At 45.9% G+C, this 16,948-nt stretch overlaps 1 protein-coding gene across 4 annotated transcripts in view; it reads right to left on the bottom strand.

The window, feature by feature from the left end:
• Positions 1-8,688: 8,688 nt before the first annotated feature.
• FLT3 (fms related receptor tyrosine kinase 3) overlaps positions 8,689-16,948 on the bottom strand; it is a 123,705-nt gene continuing 115,445 nt past the window's right edge. For all 4 annotated transcript variants that reach the window (XM_042940036.1, XM_042940187.1, XM_042940109.1 and 1 more), the window contains one exon: positions 8,689-9,153. In XM_042940036.1, the coding sequence (XP_042795970.1) occupies positions 9,031-9,153 (123 nt within the window). In that variant the 3' untranslated portion in view covers positions 8,689-9,030. The remainder of the gene's footprint in view (positions 9,154-16,948) is intronic.

Raw genomic sequence — 16,948 nt, forward strand, 5'->3', positions numbered from 1 at the left:
ACAGGCCAATAGCCATCCATTTCTTCTCCCTCCGCCACCCCCCCCCCCCACCAGCTTCGGTTCATTGTAGTGTGACCTGTGAAGCACCTGCAATGTTCAAATCAGAGTGTGGGGAAAGGGAGGAGGAGTCTGGCTGGATCCCCACCCTGGTCTGTCCAGGCTCCTTCGCCTCATTACCACCCTCATCCCCAGACGCTGGGAAAAGCAGGTAGAGCAGAAGTAGAAAGGGCATTCTGGTTCCATCGCTCCTTGTCGCCCCCCCCCCTTTTATATGACCCCTTATCATTTCCTGCTCTTACCTCTGCACATCAAGGGTCTCCCCGCCCCCAAAGGAGCCGCTGCCTGGGGCTTGGAGCCTGGGGGTTCTCAGCTGCTCAAAGAACCACATCTGAATTTGCAAATGGAAACCCTTCTGCTCGCAGCACAGCGATGCCGAGAGGCATGGTGGGAAAGACCTACCTATTGATATTACCACCATTCTGACACAGGGCCGGAAACCGAACCTTTTATTTTGCTGTATCTATCGTATAATAATGGCACTCCCGATAACCTACCGACGTAGGAACCTTCAAGACGCAAAAAGTTCAGGAATTAAACAGTCACGGACGCGGAAACAATGTTGACGACAACAACAAAATACAAATTACCAACGTGGAACCAGCAGCTCATGCCACTGGGCTTGACTCAGCACCTTGGGCTCCACTTCTGCTGACCCTCAACCAATCAAACCAACCAGAAACATGGAAGGCAGTGAGCAAGTAAGGCAACTTTCATCCGGGGAAAAAGCTGAGTTACTGAGTAGTTCAATATAAATAAGAGAACTGTGTGGTATATGAATTATGTATCAGGAAAGTTTTTTTTTTTTTTTTTTTTGAGAGAGAGAGCACAAGTGAGGGAAGGGGCAGAGAGAAAGAGAGAGAGAGAGAGAGTGCTAAACAGGCTTCACACTCAGCACGGAACCCATCACGGAGCTGGATCCCCCAACCCTGGGATCATGACTTGAGCCAAAATCGAGAGTCGACGCTCAACCAACTGAGTCATCCAGAACCTCCTCAATAAAGCTTTTTTAAAAAAGTTATAGAGGTGTGCCTGGGTGGCTCAGTCAGTTGAGCGTCCAGCTCTTGGTTTCGGCTCAGGGCATGATCTCAGGATATGTGAGCCCAAGCCCTTGGGTCGGCCTCTGGGCTGATGACACAGAGCCTGCTCAGGATGTTCTCTCTCCCTCTCTCTCTGCCCTTCTGCTGGAGCGCTCTCTCTCTCTCAAAATAAATAAATAACCTTCAAAAATTAAATAGATAAAAAATAAAGAGTTAAATTATATAAAGATGTAGCCTCATAAATCAACAGCACCAGATGGCATTCTTGCCTTCCGGTTGCTGAATATATCATATTTGACTTTAGTATAATTTTTCTCTTAAGAGTCTTTTACCAGAACATGGGAAAAGTTCTTAAACGGGCACACAGTTTTGTTTCATTTTGGTAGCTGAAACGTTCACACGTCCGCTCCCTCCCACCAGCAGCCCTTAACTTTTCGTGAGTGGAGCAGGCGTGAAGTGTTTTGTCAAGAAGATACCAGAAAGGCAGATTGCTTTTCTTTCACAGATGTTTTTAATTTGAGGCACATTGGGAGTCAGAACTCATCTCATCTTGCTGTTCCCAGACGGCTTTCATAAGCTGAGGACTAAGCCAAAGCAACAGGCCCTGGCAGGAGCCCAGACCCCCGGTGTGGCTGTGAGATGGGTGAGTACTTAGTACCTGCTTTGTGTCTAAGGAAGTGACTTAACCTGCTTTCTTTCTTTCTTTTTTTAAAAATTTTTAAATGTTTATTTGCATTTGGGGGGCACAGAGCGAGGGAGACAGAGGATCTGATCGGGCTCTGCGCTGACAGCCGAGACCCTGACGCAGGGCTGGAACCCAGGAACCGTGAGATCGTGACCTGAGCTGAAGTCAGATGCTTGACCGACCGAGCCCCTCCACCGGGCGCCCCAGCGACTTAACCTTCTTCAAGAGCCTTGGTGTCACCAGCTGTTCAGCTGCCACGCAGCAACTCCTACCCCACGTTTGACTAAATGGGACGATACATGTGCCTTTAGCACAGCTGCGGGACGGAGTGTATTATCGACAAATGGTAATATAAAGAGTTCATCGCAGCGAACCTTGAGGACGTTATACGCCAGGTGCGATAAACCAGTTACAAAACGACCCATCCTGGGTGATTCCACTCATATGAGGTGCCTAGAGGACTCAAGATCACAGAGGCAGAATGTAGGAAGGTGGTCGCCGGGGGCTGGAGGTAGAGGGGGTAGGGAGTTAATGTTTAATGGGGACGGTTTCCGTTTGCGGAGATGAAAACGTTCCATCTGGACTCGGTGGTGGTGGTGATTTGCACAACGGTGTCAATGTGCTGAATGCCATTGAACTCCGCACTGAGGAATGGTTGCAGGGGGTAGGTTGTACATGCACATGCATATATGTTATATGTGTTTTGCTACCAAAAAAAAAAAAAATTCATCCATGCCTTTCCTGCCTCGGTAAGATAATGTGGGATGTAATACACATTGGACTCCTACGAGCTGAAAAGATAGAGTGTTTTTAGGTGACAACAGCCCCCCCCCCACCATTTTCTTTTTTTCTGTTGCTGATGGTAATGGCATAGACAGAAACAAATGTGAAAGCTGATATGTCATTTATTTTTGACAAAATGATCGGGGAATGGCCGAGGAGCCCGGATAAGCGTGTTCCTGAGAAAGTCCTTCGCAAAGAGCTGAGGAGAGAGAAGAACGATCAGGAAGAAACACAAGTGGTGGGTGAAGGAGGGACACAAGGCGGCTAATCGAAGGGCTGGAACTCCAATAGGAGGTCACCCAGGACATCTTCCCTGGCTGTATTTTTTACTCCGAAAGATCTCTGGGAAACAGGCTCTTTGTTTTCAGTAGGAGGCCAGTCCAGGCTCAGGCAGCACTCAGCACAGAAGACGCTCCGAGAAGAGTCAGTTCAGAAGTCAATCCCCTGGGCAGATAAACGTGCTGCGTAGAAGTGAATGTTAAAAACCAGGTCCTACAGGGGCACCTGGGTGGCTCAGTCGGTTAAGCGCGGAACTCTTGATTTCCGCTCAAATCATGAGACTGAGACTGAGTCCCACATCTGGCTCCGTGCTGTGCGTGGAGGCTGCTTGGGATTTGTCTCCCTCCCTCGTGTGCAAACGCTCTCTCTCTCTCTCAAAAAAAAATTAATTATAAATGAAAGGTCTGGGGCATCTGGGTGGCTCAGTCGGTTGAGCATTAGGTTCAGGTCATGGTGTCACGGTTCGTAAGTTCAAGCCCCGCATCGGGGCTTGCTGCTGACAGCACAGAGCTCGCTTCAGATCCGTTGTACCACCCCCCTGTCTCTGCACCTCCTCCCACCCCCATCTCGAAACTAAATAAACGTTAAAAGATATTGGTGTTCGAAAAAAACGTCCCATAAAGAAGCTGACATAGACTGCTCTGTTAATGTCCAGAATGTGATGAATAATGCACATAAAGCCCACAATCGTTAGCAGAGTCAACTCTGAAATAACTGAATATTGAATAAATGACCTTAAGTGATCTGCGTAGAGGGTTGTTCTTCCCTCTCACCAACAGATCGGCCTTTTCTTTATCCTGTTGGTTACAATGTGCCTTTCCAAAGGCAGGGTAGGGTGTAGGAGTGAAGTCAAGCCCTGTGATTGAGATTAAGGGAAAAAACAGTAGTCCTGGGGCGCCACCTACTGGTCGGATGGAAAGGGCTGTGCACGCAGTAGCAGAACCCGTCTCTGAGATCCGTGCTTTTGAGTTGTGTTCTTAGCCGTGTTAACAATGTGTAGTTTGGGGCGCCTGACTGGCCCAGTCGGTAGAGCATGCAACTCTGGATCTCAGGGTTGTTAATTGGAGCCCCACGTTGGGTGTAGAGATTACTTAAAAATAAAATCTCTTTAAAAAACGTGTAGTTATGTCAGAGACAAACGACCGAACTCAAACCAGATCTGTGGTAAGAGCTGAATTTGATAGAGTCTGATTTTGTTTCCTCCAACAAGGGTTTTAAATACCTTCCTTCCTCAGAGAGTGTTGCCTTTTATTTTTTATTTTTATTTTTAATACTTATTCATTTTTCAGAGAGAGAGAGAGAGAGAGAGAGAGAGAGACAGAGCGTGAGTGCGGGAGGGGCAGAGAGAGAGGGACACACACAATCCCAAGCAGGCTCCAGGCTCTGAGCTGTCAGCACAGAGCCCGACTTGGGGCTTGAACCCACAAACCGCCAGATCATGACCTGAGCCAAAGTCGGACGCCTAACCGACCGAGCCATCAGACGCCTGGAGAATGTTGCCTTTTAAATACTATATTTGATACATACAAAAGTTATGTTATAAAGAAAAATAATATTAACGAACGCCCATGAACCCACTACCCCACCCAGCCCCGAAGCCCCAAATATCATCAGTGTGAAAATGAACAAATGGTGCTAATTGTATATTCACGTTGCACATCAGCGAAATACAAGCCCTTAAGATCCATGTAACAGCATGAGTGAATCTGAGAAGTATGAACTGGGTTTTTTTTCTTTTTTCAAGAAAGCAGGAACTGGAAGTCTACGTAGGGCATGGGGCCATTTCTAGAAAGCTCATGAGCAAGAGAGTATTCATTTGCAAGGAAATCAAATTCTTCGGCGCCTTGGGTACTACAGCAGCAAGGGGGGTGCCGTGTGGGTGATCCCACATACAAACGTACTTGTTGGTTCCCATCCACAGCGAAGTCACGTTCAGAACGTATGTGGGTCTGACTGAAATCAGTTTGGCCGCAGGTGTATGTGCCAAGGGTCTCGGTTGGAAGCACTGGACGCCGACTTGGGTTCACAGCATGCGAAGGGGATTTCTGGAAAAGAGACAGTGGCTCCCAGGCTCAGGAAGGCCAGAGAGCAAGGCTTGGGCAAGAAGAGGGGCCAGAGCAGCTCCAGGGATCTAGGAAGTGGGGACTGCTTATCACTCCCGGTCGGAGATTGCTGTTGCTGAGAATTGTAAGTTCCAACTCCCTTTCTCTTTTTCTTTTCTATTTCAAAAAATACTGTTTTTTTTTTAACATTTATTAATTTTTCAGAGACAGAGAAAGAGCACGAGTGGAGGAGGGCAGAAAAAGAGGGACACACAGAATCCGAAGCAGGCTCCAGGCTCTGAGCTGTCAGCACAGAGCCCGACGCGGGGCTCGAACCCACGAACTGTGAGATCATCATCACCTGAGCCGAAGTCGGACACTTAACCAATTGAGCCACCCAGGAGCCCCCCGACCCCCCCAACTCCCTTTTTCATCCTTGCCTGAATCCAGGTCGGGCACCAACTTCCAGAACGAAAGAGGAAGTTTATCAGCCAGGCTCGAGTCAAGGACCCTCCTTGGCTAGAAGGCACCACCCCCTGCCCCCACTGAAGTCCCACCCCACTGCCTCCATACCATAGGGATGAGACGAGTAATGTATCAAATCACAGTGCTGCTACTGAAAGAAACGGGAATAGATACCGGATGGCCAAAGAAACACATGATCACTATAACGGCATCTTTAAAAATAATATATACAACAAAAAGTTAAAAATACGACTACCATTTGATCCGGCAATCCCACTTCTTTACAAAAGAAAACAAAAATATGCCAAAGAATTGGAAGCAGGTTCTCAAAGAGGTATTTGCCCACCCGTGTTCATAGCACCATTACTCACAAAACGCAAGAGCGGGAGCAAACTAAATGTCCATCAATGGATAAGTGAATCACTAAATGTATACACATACTGCGAAATGTTATTCAGCATTAAAAAGAACGGAAATACGTACTGTCACATGTCACAACACGGATGAACCTTGAGGACATTGTGCCAAGTGAGATAAGTCAGTCACAAAATGACACATGTTGTATAATTCCACTTATATGAGGTAGCAAAATTCATAGGAACAAAGCAGAATGATGGTTGCCGGGGCTCGGAGAAAGGGAAGGGGGGAATTATTGTTTAATGGGGACAGAGTTTCAGATTTACAAGATAAAAAATTATGGAGATTGGTTTCACAACAATGTGAATATACTTAGTAATACTGAACTTTACACTTAAAAATGGTTAAGATGAGGGGCACCTGGGTGGCTCAGTCAGTTAATCCTTCAACTTCAGCTCTGGTCACGATCTTGAGTGTTCGTGGGTTCAAGCCCCGCGTTGGGCTCTATGCTGACAGCTCAGAGCCTGGAGCCTGCTTCGGATTCTCTCTCTCTCTCTCTCTCTCTCTCTCTTTCTGCCCCTCCCCCACTTGTACGTACGTGCACTCTCTCTCTCTCTCTCTCAAAAATAAATAAACATTAACAAATTTTTTTATGTTTTCTGTTATGTGTTGTTTTTACCACAATTAAAAATAAATAAATACGATAAATAAAATAATAATAGAACCCAAGAGTCACCACAAGGTAAGTGTTAACAAGGGCTTGGAGATCACAGGTTACTAAGTTAACTTTCCAATTCTCCAGAAAAAAAATGGTATCATTTTAGTACCTACTTCATAAGGCAGTTAACGAAGATTTAATGAGATGATACATACGTTTCTTAACACTTACCTCATCACAGGTGCTTCACAAACATGTATAGTTGGGAAAATATTGACATGTCGTTAAGAACCAAAATACATTTGACAATATGGCTGGCTGGTGTGGTTCCGTTTTATGTAAAAAAACAAAGAATTCGGTGGGTTGAGTGTATTTGTGTAAGTATGTGTAAGTAATGCACGTATATTTAAACAAGAAGGTGGGAGAAATCTATCTGAAACTTTAACAGCATTTCCCCTGAAGGAACATTTTGGGGTTTGGGTTGGGCACATAAAGGGAAAGTTTCACTTACTACTGTAAGTAAAAAGACAAAATTATCTGAATTCTTAACACCAAGCATATTTGATGCTTTAAATTGAGTAGGTAAAAAAAAAAAAAAAATCAAATACAGATATTTCTTGTGTCCTAACTGTATACACAAATGGGAATTAAGCATAGAACTTAGAATAAATCATATCTACTTTCACGCTTCTAAAAATCCAAGTGAAGAGACATGATCCTTGCAATGAGAGAACCAGTCTCTGCTGAGCTCATGGGCAGAGGGAGACAAGGTTGCAGAAGAACAGATGGAAAGATGCAGTATTGTTGGCTATGAAGATGGGGGCAGGGGGCCACCAGCCAAGGAATTCTAGCAGCCTGTAGAAGCTGGAACCAGTGAGGACACAGATTCTCCACTAGAGCCTCCAGAAAGGAACGTAACCCTGATGACACCTTGATTTTAGCCCAGAAGGACACTTGTCGAACTGTTTACCTATAGAACTGAAAGATAATACATTTTTGTGGCTTGAAAGAAATCCAAGCGAAAAGAAAGGATGTTCATGTTAAGGGCCAGTTGGATGATATGGACAAGAAGCTTGTAGATTTCAGCAGAGGAAGCCATCACTCACGATGGCTGGTGGAGCTGAGAAAGACCTAAGACAGAGCTCAAGTCTAGCAACAAAGCACGGGCTTAAAGAGGAATAAACATCCCAGGAGGGGCCATGTTCCAGTAAACCCACAGTAAGTTGAAAATATCCTAAGTTGAAATGTATTTAATAGACCCAACCTACCGAACATCACGGCTTAGCCTGGCCCACCTCAAATGTGCTCAGAATACTGATGTCAGCCTCCAGTTGGGCAAAATCATCTACACCCAGCCTATTTTATAATAAAGTGTTGGATCTCTCATGTCACAGACGGAATACCGTACCCAGAGTAAAAAACCAGAATGCTGGCCAGGGTGTTGCTTGTTTACCCTGTGATCCCACGGCAGACTGGGAGCTTCTACTGTCCAGCATCATGAAAGAGGGTAATATCGCTAACCCAGGAAAAGATCGAAATTCAAAATTCAAAGGACCGTCTCTACTGAACGTGTATCCCTTCCGCGCCGTCGTAAAGTTGAAAAATAGTAAGTTGAACCACTGTAAGTTGGGGACCATCTGTGAATGTGTATATTTATGACATGCATATATTATGTATGTTATCCATCTAATTCTTACAGCAACCCTGTGAGAGAGATTCCTTCCATCATTATCTCTTCTTCCAGAACGGGAGACTGGGGCCTAACGAAGTTCAGTTACTTGACCAACGTTGCATGGCGAAGAGTGGTGGACAGAGAAGTCCGGCCTAGCGGGACTGGCTTCAGGGCTCTTATCTTAACCGAGGCACTGGAAGGGAGGACAAGAGAAGGCAGACCTTCACCAAGAACCACACTGGAATGTAAGGACAGGGGCAAGTCCAAGTTTGTAAGCCTGTGGGAGGGAGGGAGCTAAGCTTCAAAGGACGAGGGAGGCTGAATCAATGAAGTGCTGCAGAAAAGCAAGCCTTCGCCAGCTGTTTGGTTCCTGGTCTGGGGGCAGGAGTCACAGATCCTTTTAAGGATCCAACAAAAGGATGGACCTTCTCAGTAGGAAAAAAAAAAAAAAAATACGGAACATTGCACACAATTTCATTAGGTTCCTCCCCTCCAGTTAAGTCTTTCCCTAAATAGACCATGCAAACAATTCAATGACAAACAACTCTAAAGAAGAAATTTTATTTTCATTCATAAAATATATCACTAAATAGCTGGAAAAGTTACATATTGTTTTAAAACATAGATTTAAAAAAATCATATCAGCTTCTCCTTAGCAAAATGCTTTTGTTTTATGTATTTACAAGAATATACTATTGTTCAGGTACACAATTTTCACTGAAGCCAGACTGAGAAGGCCTTTGGATGTGGGTAGATGCTCCAATAAAGTTAATTATCAGCTCTTCCTGCCTTGTGCAAAGGATGATGTGATTTTTTACAAAAGTTCCTTTGAAAACAAGAGTAAATACAGAGAGCTTCTAGAGAAAAGTCCAGCAAAGCAGCAGTTGAGAATATACTTTCTTTTAGTGATGAGATTAATCCTGTTTTGGTAATCTATAGCCTGTTTAAGCTGGGGGTTGAAGGGAGGAAGTCCTTAAGACTAAGTCGTTTCTCTAGGAATCTTCGACAGGAGCCTGTGGGGTGAGTAAACCCGATTCCACCTCTCTGCTGTAAGGTTGCCTGTTTTGGTAGACGGAAGGACGGTCGGAAACATGGCCATCCGTGTTCTGATACATCTGAATGTGGGAAAAAAGACACAACACTGGTTACCATCCGATGATGACGTACATGTCACGGGGCTTTATTGCAAATTACTTGCTATTACTATACATAAGCCTTAGAGGATAATCTTAAGAGAATATTAATTGACAAAGCAGATTCGGTCCTTTTATTCATGGAGAAATCAAGTCGAGCATTTTATTCCCTTATTATTTCTAATCTTGGCTACAAAATCTCGATCTAGAAATCCTAAAGCTGCGCGGTAAAACCATAAAAGAGAAAGGCCACTAAGAGAGACCTGTTCATTATGCAATTAATACGGGGGACTGATGCTTGAGTTTCACTTGGGTGACTTTAGAGTGCTTTTCCAAAATGAAAGCAGTTCTATTTTTTGTCTGATGATAAAGTTAATGCACATTCATAGAGATAACGTAAGCCATATAGGAAGATGTATAGAAAACAAGCTAAACTCATTAGAGGTGGCCACCGTTATAGTCTGCTGTGCATACACAATTGTGTATCCGTAGGCTGAGAGTGTAGATTCTGGTTTCGAGCCTTATTCTGAGTTGCTAATATGTTGTCCGGATGTTACGTGTGTTATATATTTTCCCTGTTGACGGAATGGGAGCACGTTCATCTTTTTGACAGCAGCCTAGCATTCCATAGTACTGATGTACCATCACTAAACTTCTTTAAAATCAACCAATCCTTTATTTATTTTTGAGAGATGGAGTGCGAGTGGGGGAGGGGCAGAGAGAGAGAGAGACAGAGAGACAGAGGGAGGGAGAGAAGCCCAAGCAGTCTCCATGCTCGGTGAGGAGCCGGACATGGGGTTCAATCCCACGACCGCGAGATCATGACCTGAGCCAGCACCAAAAGTGGGACGCTCGGCGGACCGAGCCACCCGGCCGCCCCTCACTAACCTTTCGGTGGACTGGCTATGTAACATAAAACTGCAAAGGTTACACTGGCCTCGTCTGTCTCTGGGATGAACGGGGAAGTGGCATCTCTGGGTCCAAGGGGACGCACACTTGAGTGCTGAAACACTCAGGCTGCACCGTCAGCTGTGTTTGGGAACACTATTTTCTCCAGAGCCTTACGACAAGACAAGGGTTGTCTGTTTTTCACAGTTTGGTAACTGAGCGGACCGCCTCCTACTCTTTAATTTTTTTCTTTCTGGAAAGCAGATCGAGAGAAATATCCTTTTGACCCTGGTCTGCACAATAACACTCTGCCTGTACCCGGAAGGATGAACAGGGATGATATGTGTTTTTCGGAAAGCAGCAGTTGGTCATGACCTGTTGAACCAAACGCACATCTCGGGCATTGGATGTCTAACCCTCCGAGCGAGGCTGTGACAGAAACACCAGGGACCCTTCAAACCCAACCTGCATTCATGATCTTTCATCCCCAAACCTTCCCTGCTTCCTGTGTTTGCAATTCCACTTGGCGCACTGCCAGTCCCGTGATCCAGAAGTTCCGGAACCATCTCCTCGAGCTCGCTGTGCTCCCAGAGCCAGTCAGTCTGTCCCCGGGGCGCGTTCGGGTATATCACTGCTTTTCATGTCTTCCTTTTCCATTTCTTTCAGGGATTTTTATTTACGTAATTGGTCTAACTGACGTATAAGTGACACACAATGTTACATCAGCGTCAGGTGTACAACATAGTGATTCCATGAGTCTGTATGTTACCGTGTTCACCAGAGCGTGGCTGCCTTCTGTCACCATACACTTTTCGTTACACTACCACTGACTTATTCCCTACGCTGTACCTTTCATCCTGGTGACTTAGTCATTATAACCGGAAGCCTGTACCTCCTTCACCCCTGTAAGTGATTTTTTAAATGAATTTTTAATGGCACAAGTAATCCGTAAGTACATTCTCCTTATAAAAATTTTGAAACCCCAGCTTTCCAAGTGCATCCGTGTAAAGAGGTAGGTAAGGTTTTCTTATACTTTTGAAAATGGTGTCCCATTAAGCGACCGACTTCGGCTCAGGTCATGATCTCATGGTCCGTGAGTTCGAGCCCCGCATCGGGCTCTGGGCTGAGAGCTCGGAGCCCTGAACCTGCTTCGGATTCTGTGTCTCCCTCTCTCTCTGACCCTCCCCTGTTCATGCTCTGTCTCTGTCTGTCTCCCTCTCGAGAATAAACAAGAATAAACATTAAAATAAAAAATTTTTTTTTAAAAAAGAAAAGAAAATGGTGTCCCTATCCATAATTACGTTCTTTTTATCCTGAATCTTATTTGTGCTGTCTCTTCTTTCTTAACTGCTCTCTTCCTAGTGTGCTTTAGTGGTATATTCGTACACTGTGTTAATATACAATATTAATATACAGTGTCAACCACTTCCAGACTGTGGTATTCAACCCCTAAGTCTGACCCTTACTGTGTGACCTTGGGCAAATTACTGAACCTCTCTGTATCTCTGTTTACTGATCTGCAAAAGAGGTAATGGTAGAACTTACTTCGTGAGCCTGAAATGAGAATTAAATGTATTATTATGGGTAACATGTTAGTAAGTGTGCATGACGCCAAAAATGGGAGCAATTAAATTATTAGTTTAAAAAAAATTTTTTTTTAACGTTTATTTATTTTTGAGACAGAGAGAGACAGAGCATGAACGGGGGAGGGTCAGAGAGAGGGAGACACAGAATCGGAAACAGGCTCCAGGCTCTGAGCCATCAGCACAGAGCCCGACGCGGGGCTCGAACTCACGGACCATGAGATCGTGACCTGAGCCGAAGTCGGATGCTTAACCGACCAAGCCACCCAGACGCCCCCCCCTTTTTTTTTTAAATTTTTTTTTTAACGTAAATTATTAGTTTAAAAACAACTTTTGGCTTTCCTGACCATCACTATTATTTTGTTTTGGGGGCTACTCTCAGTTTAATGAATTCTGCCTGTATCAATATTAGTTCTTTTTTTTTTTTTAATATTTGTTTATTTTTGAGAGAAAGAGAGACAGAGAGCAAGCAGGGGAGGGACACAGAGAGAGAGGGAGACACAGAATCCGAAGCAGGCTCCAGGCTCCGACCTGTCAGCACAGAGCCCGATGCGGGGCTCGAACCCATGAACAGCGAGATCATGACCTGAGCCGAAGACAGATGTTTAACCGCCTGAGCCACCCAGGTGCCCATCTATTAGTTCTGTTCTGCTGCTTTGTTCTTTCTCTTCTTCCTCTCTGTCTCCTCATACATTGCTGTTTGGTTTTTTTTTTCTTAGTTTCTTGAGTTGAAAGTTGAAGTCATTCATTTTCATTCTTTTTTGTTTTCTAACAAATGAATTTAGAATTATAAACGTGGCTGGCTCCTACAGGTTTTAATAAGCAGGGTCTATTTTTATTTCTTTTTCCTTCCTCCTCCTTCTTGTGAACCAAAGACTTCTGTAAGCAGGGATTTTCATCTCTGACGTCAGATGTTGGGGCCTTTTTGGTTGTTCTTGGCGATGTCCCATTCCACTGCACTGAGGTCAGTTAATGTGCCTGTATGATGACAGGCACATTTATTTTGAAATTGTCTTTCCTAAGTGGACTTACGAATCCTGCTTTTTTGTGTTTTTTTTCTATTTCCATGAATGTTCTTTGTTTCTCTCTCCCCTGCTTTGTTGGGTTGATCAAGTTTTCTATGGTCCTTTTTTTATTTCTACGCTACACCTGAGATTATAATTGTTTGTTTGTTTGTTTATTTATTGAGAGAGACACAGGGAGCAAGCAGGGGAGGGGCAGAGAGAGAGAAAGACACAGAATCCGAAGCAGGCTCCAGGCTCCGAGCTGTCAGCACAGAGCCCGACGTGGGGCTCAAACTCACAAACCGTGAGATCATGACCTGAGCCCAAAGTCGGACGCTTAACCGACTGAGCCACCCAGGCGCCCCACACCTGAGATTATAAACTATATTTTTATTTCTACACTACGCCTGAGATATATTATATTCTCTTTTAACGGTGGTTATACTCACATGTTTAACACTTGCTTTATTCTTATGTGTACTTAACAGTGTGGCTGCGCCCACTGTGGAACCACTGCAAGATCCTACCAGACCTCTCCCTGCCCGTTAGGGAAGCACGTGTCCTTATCCTTTCAAAGAGTCCTCTGTCGTGGGTCTTCTCCCTTCAGTCCTAACTGCTTTCATCATCCCAGGGGTTTTCCACCGTTCCCGGTCCACAGAGATGGCCTTCTGGCTTTCAAAGGCAATTATGGCCTCACTTCTTTAAAAACATATAACAGGAGCTCCTGGGTGGCTCAGCGGGTTAAGTGTCCGACTTCGGCTCATGTCGTGATCTCCTGGTTCGTGAGTTCGAGCCCCGCATCGGGCTCTGCGCTGATGGCTCAGAGCCTGGAGCCTGCTTGGGATTCTGAGTCTCTCACTTCCTGCTCTCCCCCGTTCATGCTCTGTCTGTCCCTCTCTCTCTCTCAAAAATAAACATTAAAAAAATTTTTAATACATAAAATAAAAAGTAATAAAAATATGTAGTGTATATATCTATATTTTAATATTTATATTAAATATTTGTATTTGTATTACAATATACAAATTTGTATTACAAATACAAATCCTTTGTATTATATTTATTTGCAATACATTATATATGATACATTTATAATACAGTTCTATATTATATATTATATATCCTATAATTTGTGGGCACTGATATGAAAGGAGAGGTGATGTGAGTTCAGGCCCCTTTCTTGAAACAGGAGCCGTGTGTCCCTTTCCTCTGCACCCCTCCCCCCTGCCGCGGTCCAGTTCACTCCCTCCTTTGCTCACCTCTGCTGCCACAGTCACCTCTTAACGGATGTCCTTCCTTGTGCTGTTTCGCTTTTGCCCTCCCAAACTTGCTTTTACGCTTCCTTTCTTCCCGATACCGTTGCTTAGCCCTTTCTATACGCTAAGCACTGGGTATGTCACAGTGAACAAAACAGACGGGGCCTCCCACGTACCCTCATGCTGTGAGTGTCTCCTGCCTGTGGGACCACGCAGGTGACGTGAAGATGAACAGTGCATGTCCTTGACCTCGTGAGCCAAGTCTAGTGATGGGAAAGCAAAACTATCACACAACACTGAGTCTCAGAGTGTCACATAGTGTTATGGGGACTCAGAAGAAGGACCCTGAAAACTGACCGGAGAAGTTACAGAGGGGGTCTTTGGAGACGAGGGAATAACTTGATCTGGCTCCTTTTTAAAAAAAAAAAAAAAACGGATGTATAAGGGACATGTAACACTGGATTAGCTTCAGGCGTACGACACGATTCGTCTCTGGGTATCTATTGCGAGAGGGTCACCACCATAAGCCCGGTTAACATCTGTCACACACGTCGTGATCTGGGCTTCGAGACAAATCTTGAAGCATGTGTGTGCATTCTGCAAATCCTCCCCGGTTCCACAAATCCTCATTGCCTTAGCACGTTGTCCGACGACCTCCCTGCTGTAAGTTACACCTCAAAGCATTAACCTGTGTTTCCTCCGCGTGCTTCCCTCCTCTTCTCACTGGTTCCCCGGGGGCCATTTGCTTCCCGAGTCCACGATGCAGCAAAACCGGATTCTACAAAAAGCATTCACAGGCGGAGCAGGAGATGCTACCCCAGGCGCGCTGGCAAGGCCTGTCTTCCCACTCAAGAGACGACACGTGGCTGTGCTCGGGAGGTGTGAAGAGAAACCACGGAACGGCGACACAGGAGGAGCCAGGGTCTGCTCGCAGTGGGCACGGCTGCGGAGATCATGCCTCGCTCTGAGGTGCCCAGCCAAGCGGGCAAGGGGGGCCTGAAGTCCAATCTCTGCTCTGCTCCCCAGGCTTCTAGACTGGAGCCCACTGCACCAGCCGGGGGTGAGAGGCTCCCCACGGTGGCTGGGTGGATGAATGTCTCCCTGGCAGGGACACTATTTTGTCATTTACCTAAAGGAGCTACAGCTGGCCATCAGTGGCTCTGCGACGGGTAGGGAAAAGAACTTTCCATCACAGAGGGTCAGGGGGCAGAGAGGAAGAGAACCGGGGGGGAGAAGCTGAAGGGCTGTCCCTGAGCTTGGATACCCTCAGCTGAGTCATCGTCCGTGGAGACCTTGCCAGTCAACAATCCCTGATATGTCGAAGGCCCCCTGAACAGAGGGAGAGGGATTCGGACGTCCTGGGGGCATGGGGACAGAGGAGAGCTGCACGCCGAGTCCAAGGCGGTCCTGAACAAAGCCAAGGGACGGTTCGGCCGCAGCGGACCCTCCACCCTGGCCCGCTACCTTTATAGTCTTGTTTTCCTCCGTGTTCTCCCACTCGCCCTATACTTTAGCCACAACCATTTGTTTTCCATTCGCCTCTCTCACCTGTGAACCTTTACTTCCGTCACTCATCCAGCCTGGAACACGCCACCAACCCCCCATCCGCCAGCAGCCAAAATACTACTCATTCTTCCCAAAATTCTAGCGCAAATAAGACCTCTGTGAATCCAAAGCCAGCTCCCCAGCCAGTGAAAATTACTTGGTGCTTTCTCTTTGCCTCAACAGCTCCTTTGTTGTTTTCTCTCCACGATTCTTCTTTCAGTTTATCTTATAGCGTCATTAACTATTTCCGGGTTATCTACTCGATAGCCCTGAGGCTTTCCATCTCCCCTGACTTTCTGGACCTAATTCCCTGACAATATTTTCGTTTCCAAATGTGATTTTTTTTTCAGGGGCGCCCGGGGGGGCTCAGTCGGTTAGGCGTCCGACCTCGGCTCAGGTCACGATCTCATGGTCTGTGAGTTCGAGCCCCGCGCTGGGCTCGCTGCTGGCTGTGCTGATCCTGCTTCGGATCCTCTGTTCCCCCCCTCTCTCTGCCCCTCCCCTGCTCATGCTCACTCTCTCACCAAAACAACAACCACAACAAAGCCCAGAAACAAACAAGCAAACGGACGAATGATCGAATGGGATTCTTCGAACACCCTGCCAGGAGGACAGGCCACACACGACCTATACCCAGGTCTCTGGAGAGGCCACAGAATTGAAAACGGACTCAGTAGTTTAGACAAAGAGCACAGACAATCCATGTAAAGAGTCAGGTGCCTATGCAGCTAACATTTATTAACTACCAAGTGCCCGCTGTGTGGGAAGTCTCTGCGCATACATCAGTTTATTTACTCTTTAGACCTCCCCAAAGTAAGATCTGTTAGTCCTGTATTTCAGACACGGAAACTGAGAGGCAACGAAAGATTGACTTAATCGAGGCCTGTAAGATGTAAATGATGGAGCCAAGATCTGAACCTGGGTACTGGAGGTCCAAGGTCCCATCCTTTGTCCACAGCCTCTAGAGGATGGTTCCGTTCACTACGCCAGGTTCTATTACCGGGGAGAAGAGTTAGCAAAGGGATTCCAAGTTCACAGCGCTCAAGGATCACCCGGCGTGACAACCCATTTTACAGGTGAGAAAAGTAAGACCCAGAGGAACGATTTGCCGTAATGCACACAGCAATGAGGAGACCGCGTGGTAGGACTGGGATTCGACTCTCAGGACTGCAGGGCAATGTTCCCTCCACGATACTGTATTACATGACTGAGTCGTGTGATTACTGCATGCTAAGGGTCGGTGGCGGGGGTGGGGCGGGGGGGGGCACTCAGGGATTCAGTTTTATTTGGTTGTCTAGTCCTGTGCACTGGACATTTAATTTCTCAATTGGCCGAAACCTTTAGGGAGAGCTTCCCCCGCCCCCCCGCAAAAAAAAAAAACCAGTTACCAATAAATATATCTCACCCCATACAACTTTTAAAGGGCAAACGAGACAAATCGCGGTGTGAAAGACAACGTAGTATCTTTGGGTCTCAGGAAGCCAGCGTGTGTTCTGAGTTA

The sequence above is a fragment of the Panthera leo genome, chromosome A1, assembly GCF_018350215.1.
Source record: "Panthera leo isolate Ple1 chromosome A1, P.leo_Ple1_pat1.1, whole genome shotgun sequence".
NCBI lineage: Eukaryota > Metazoa > Chordata > Mammalia > Carnivora > Felidae > Panthera > Panthera leo.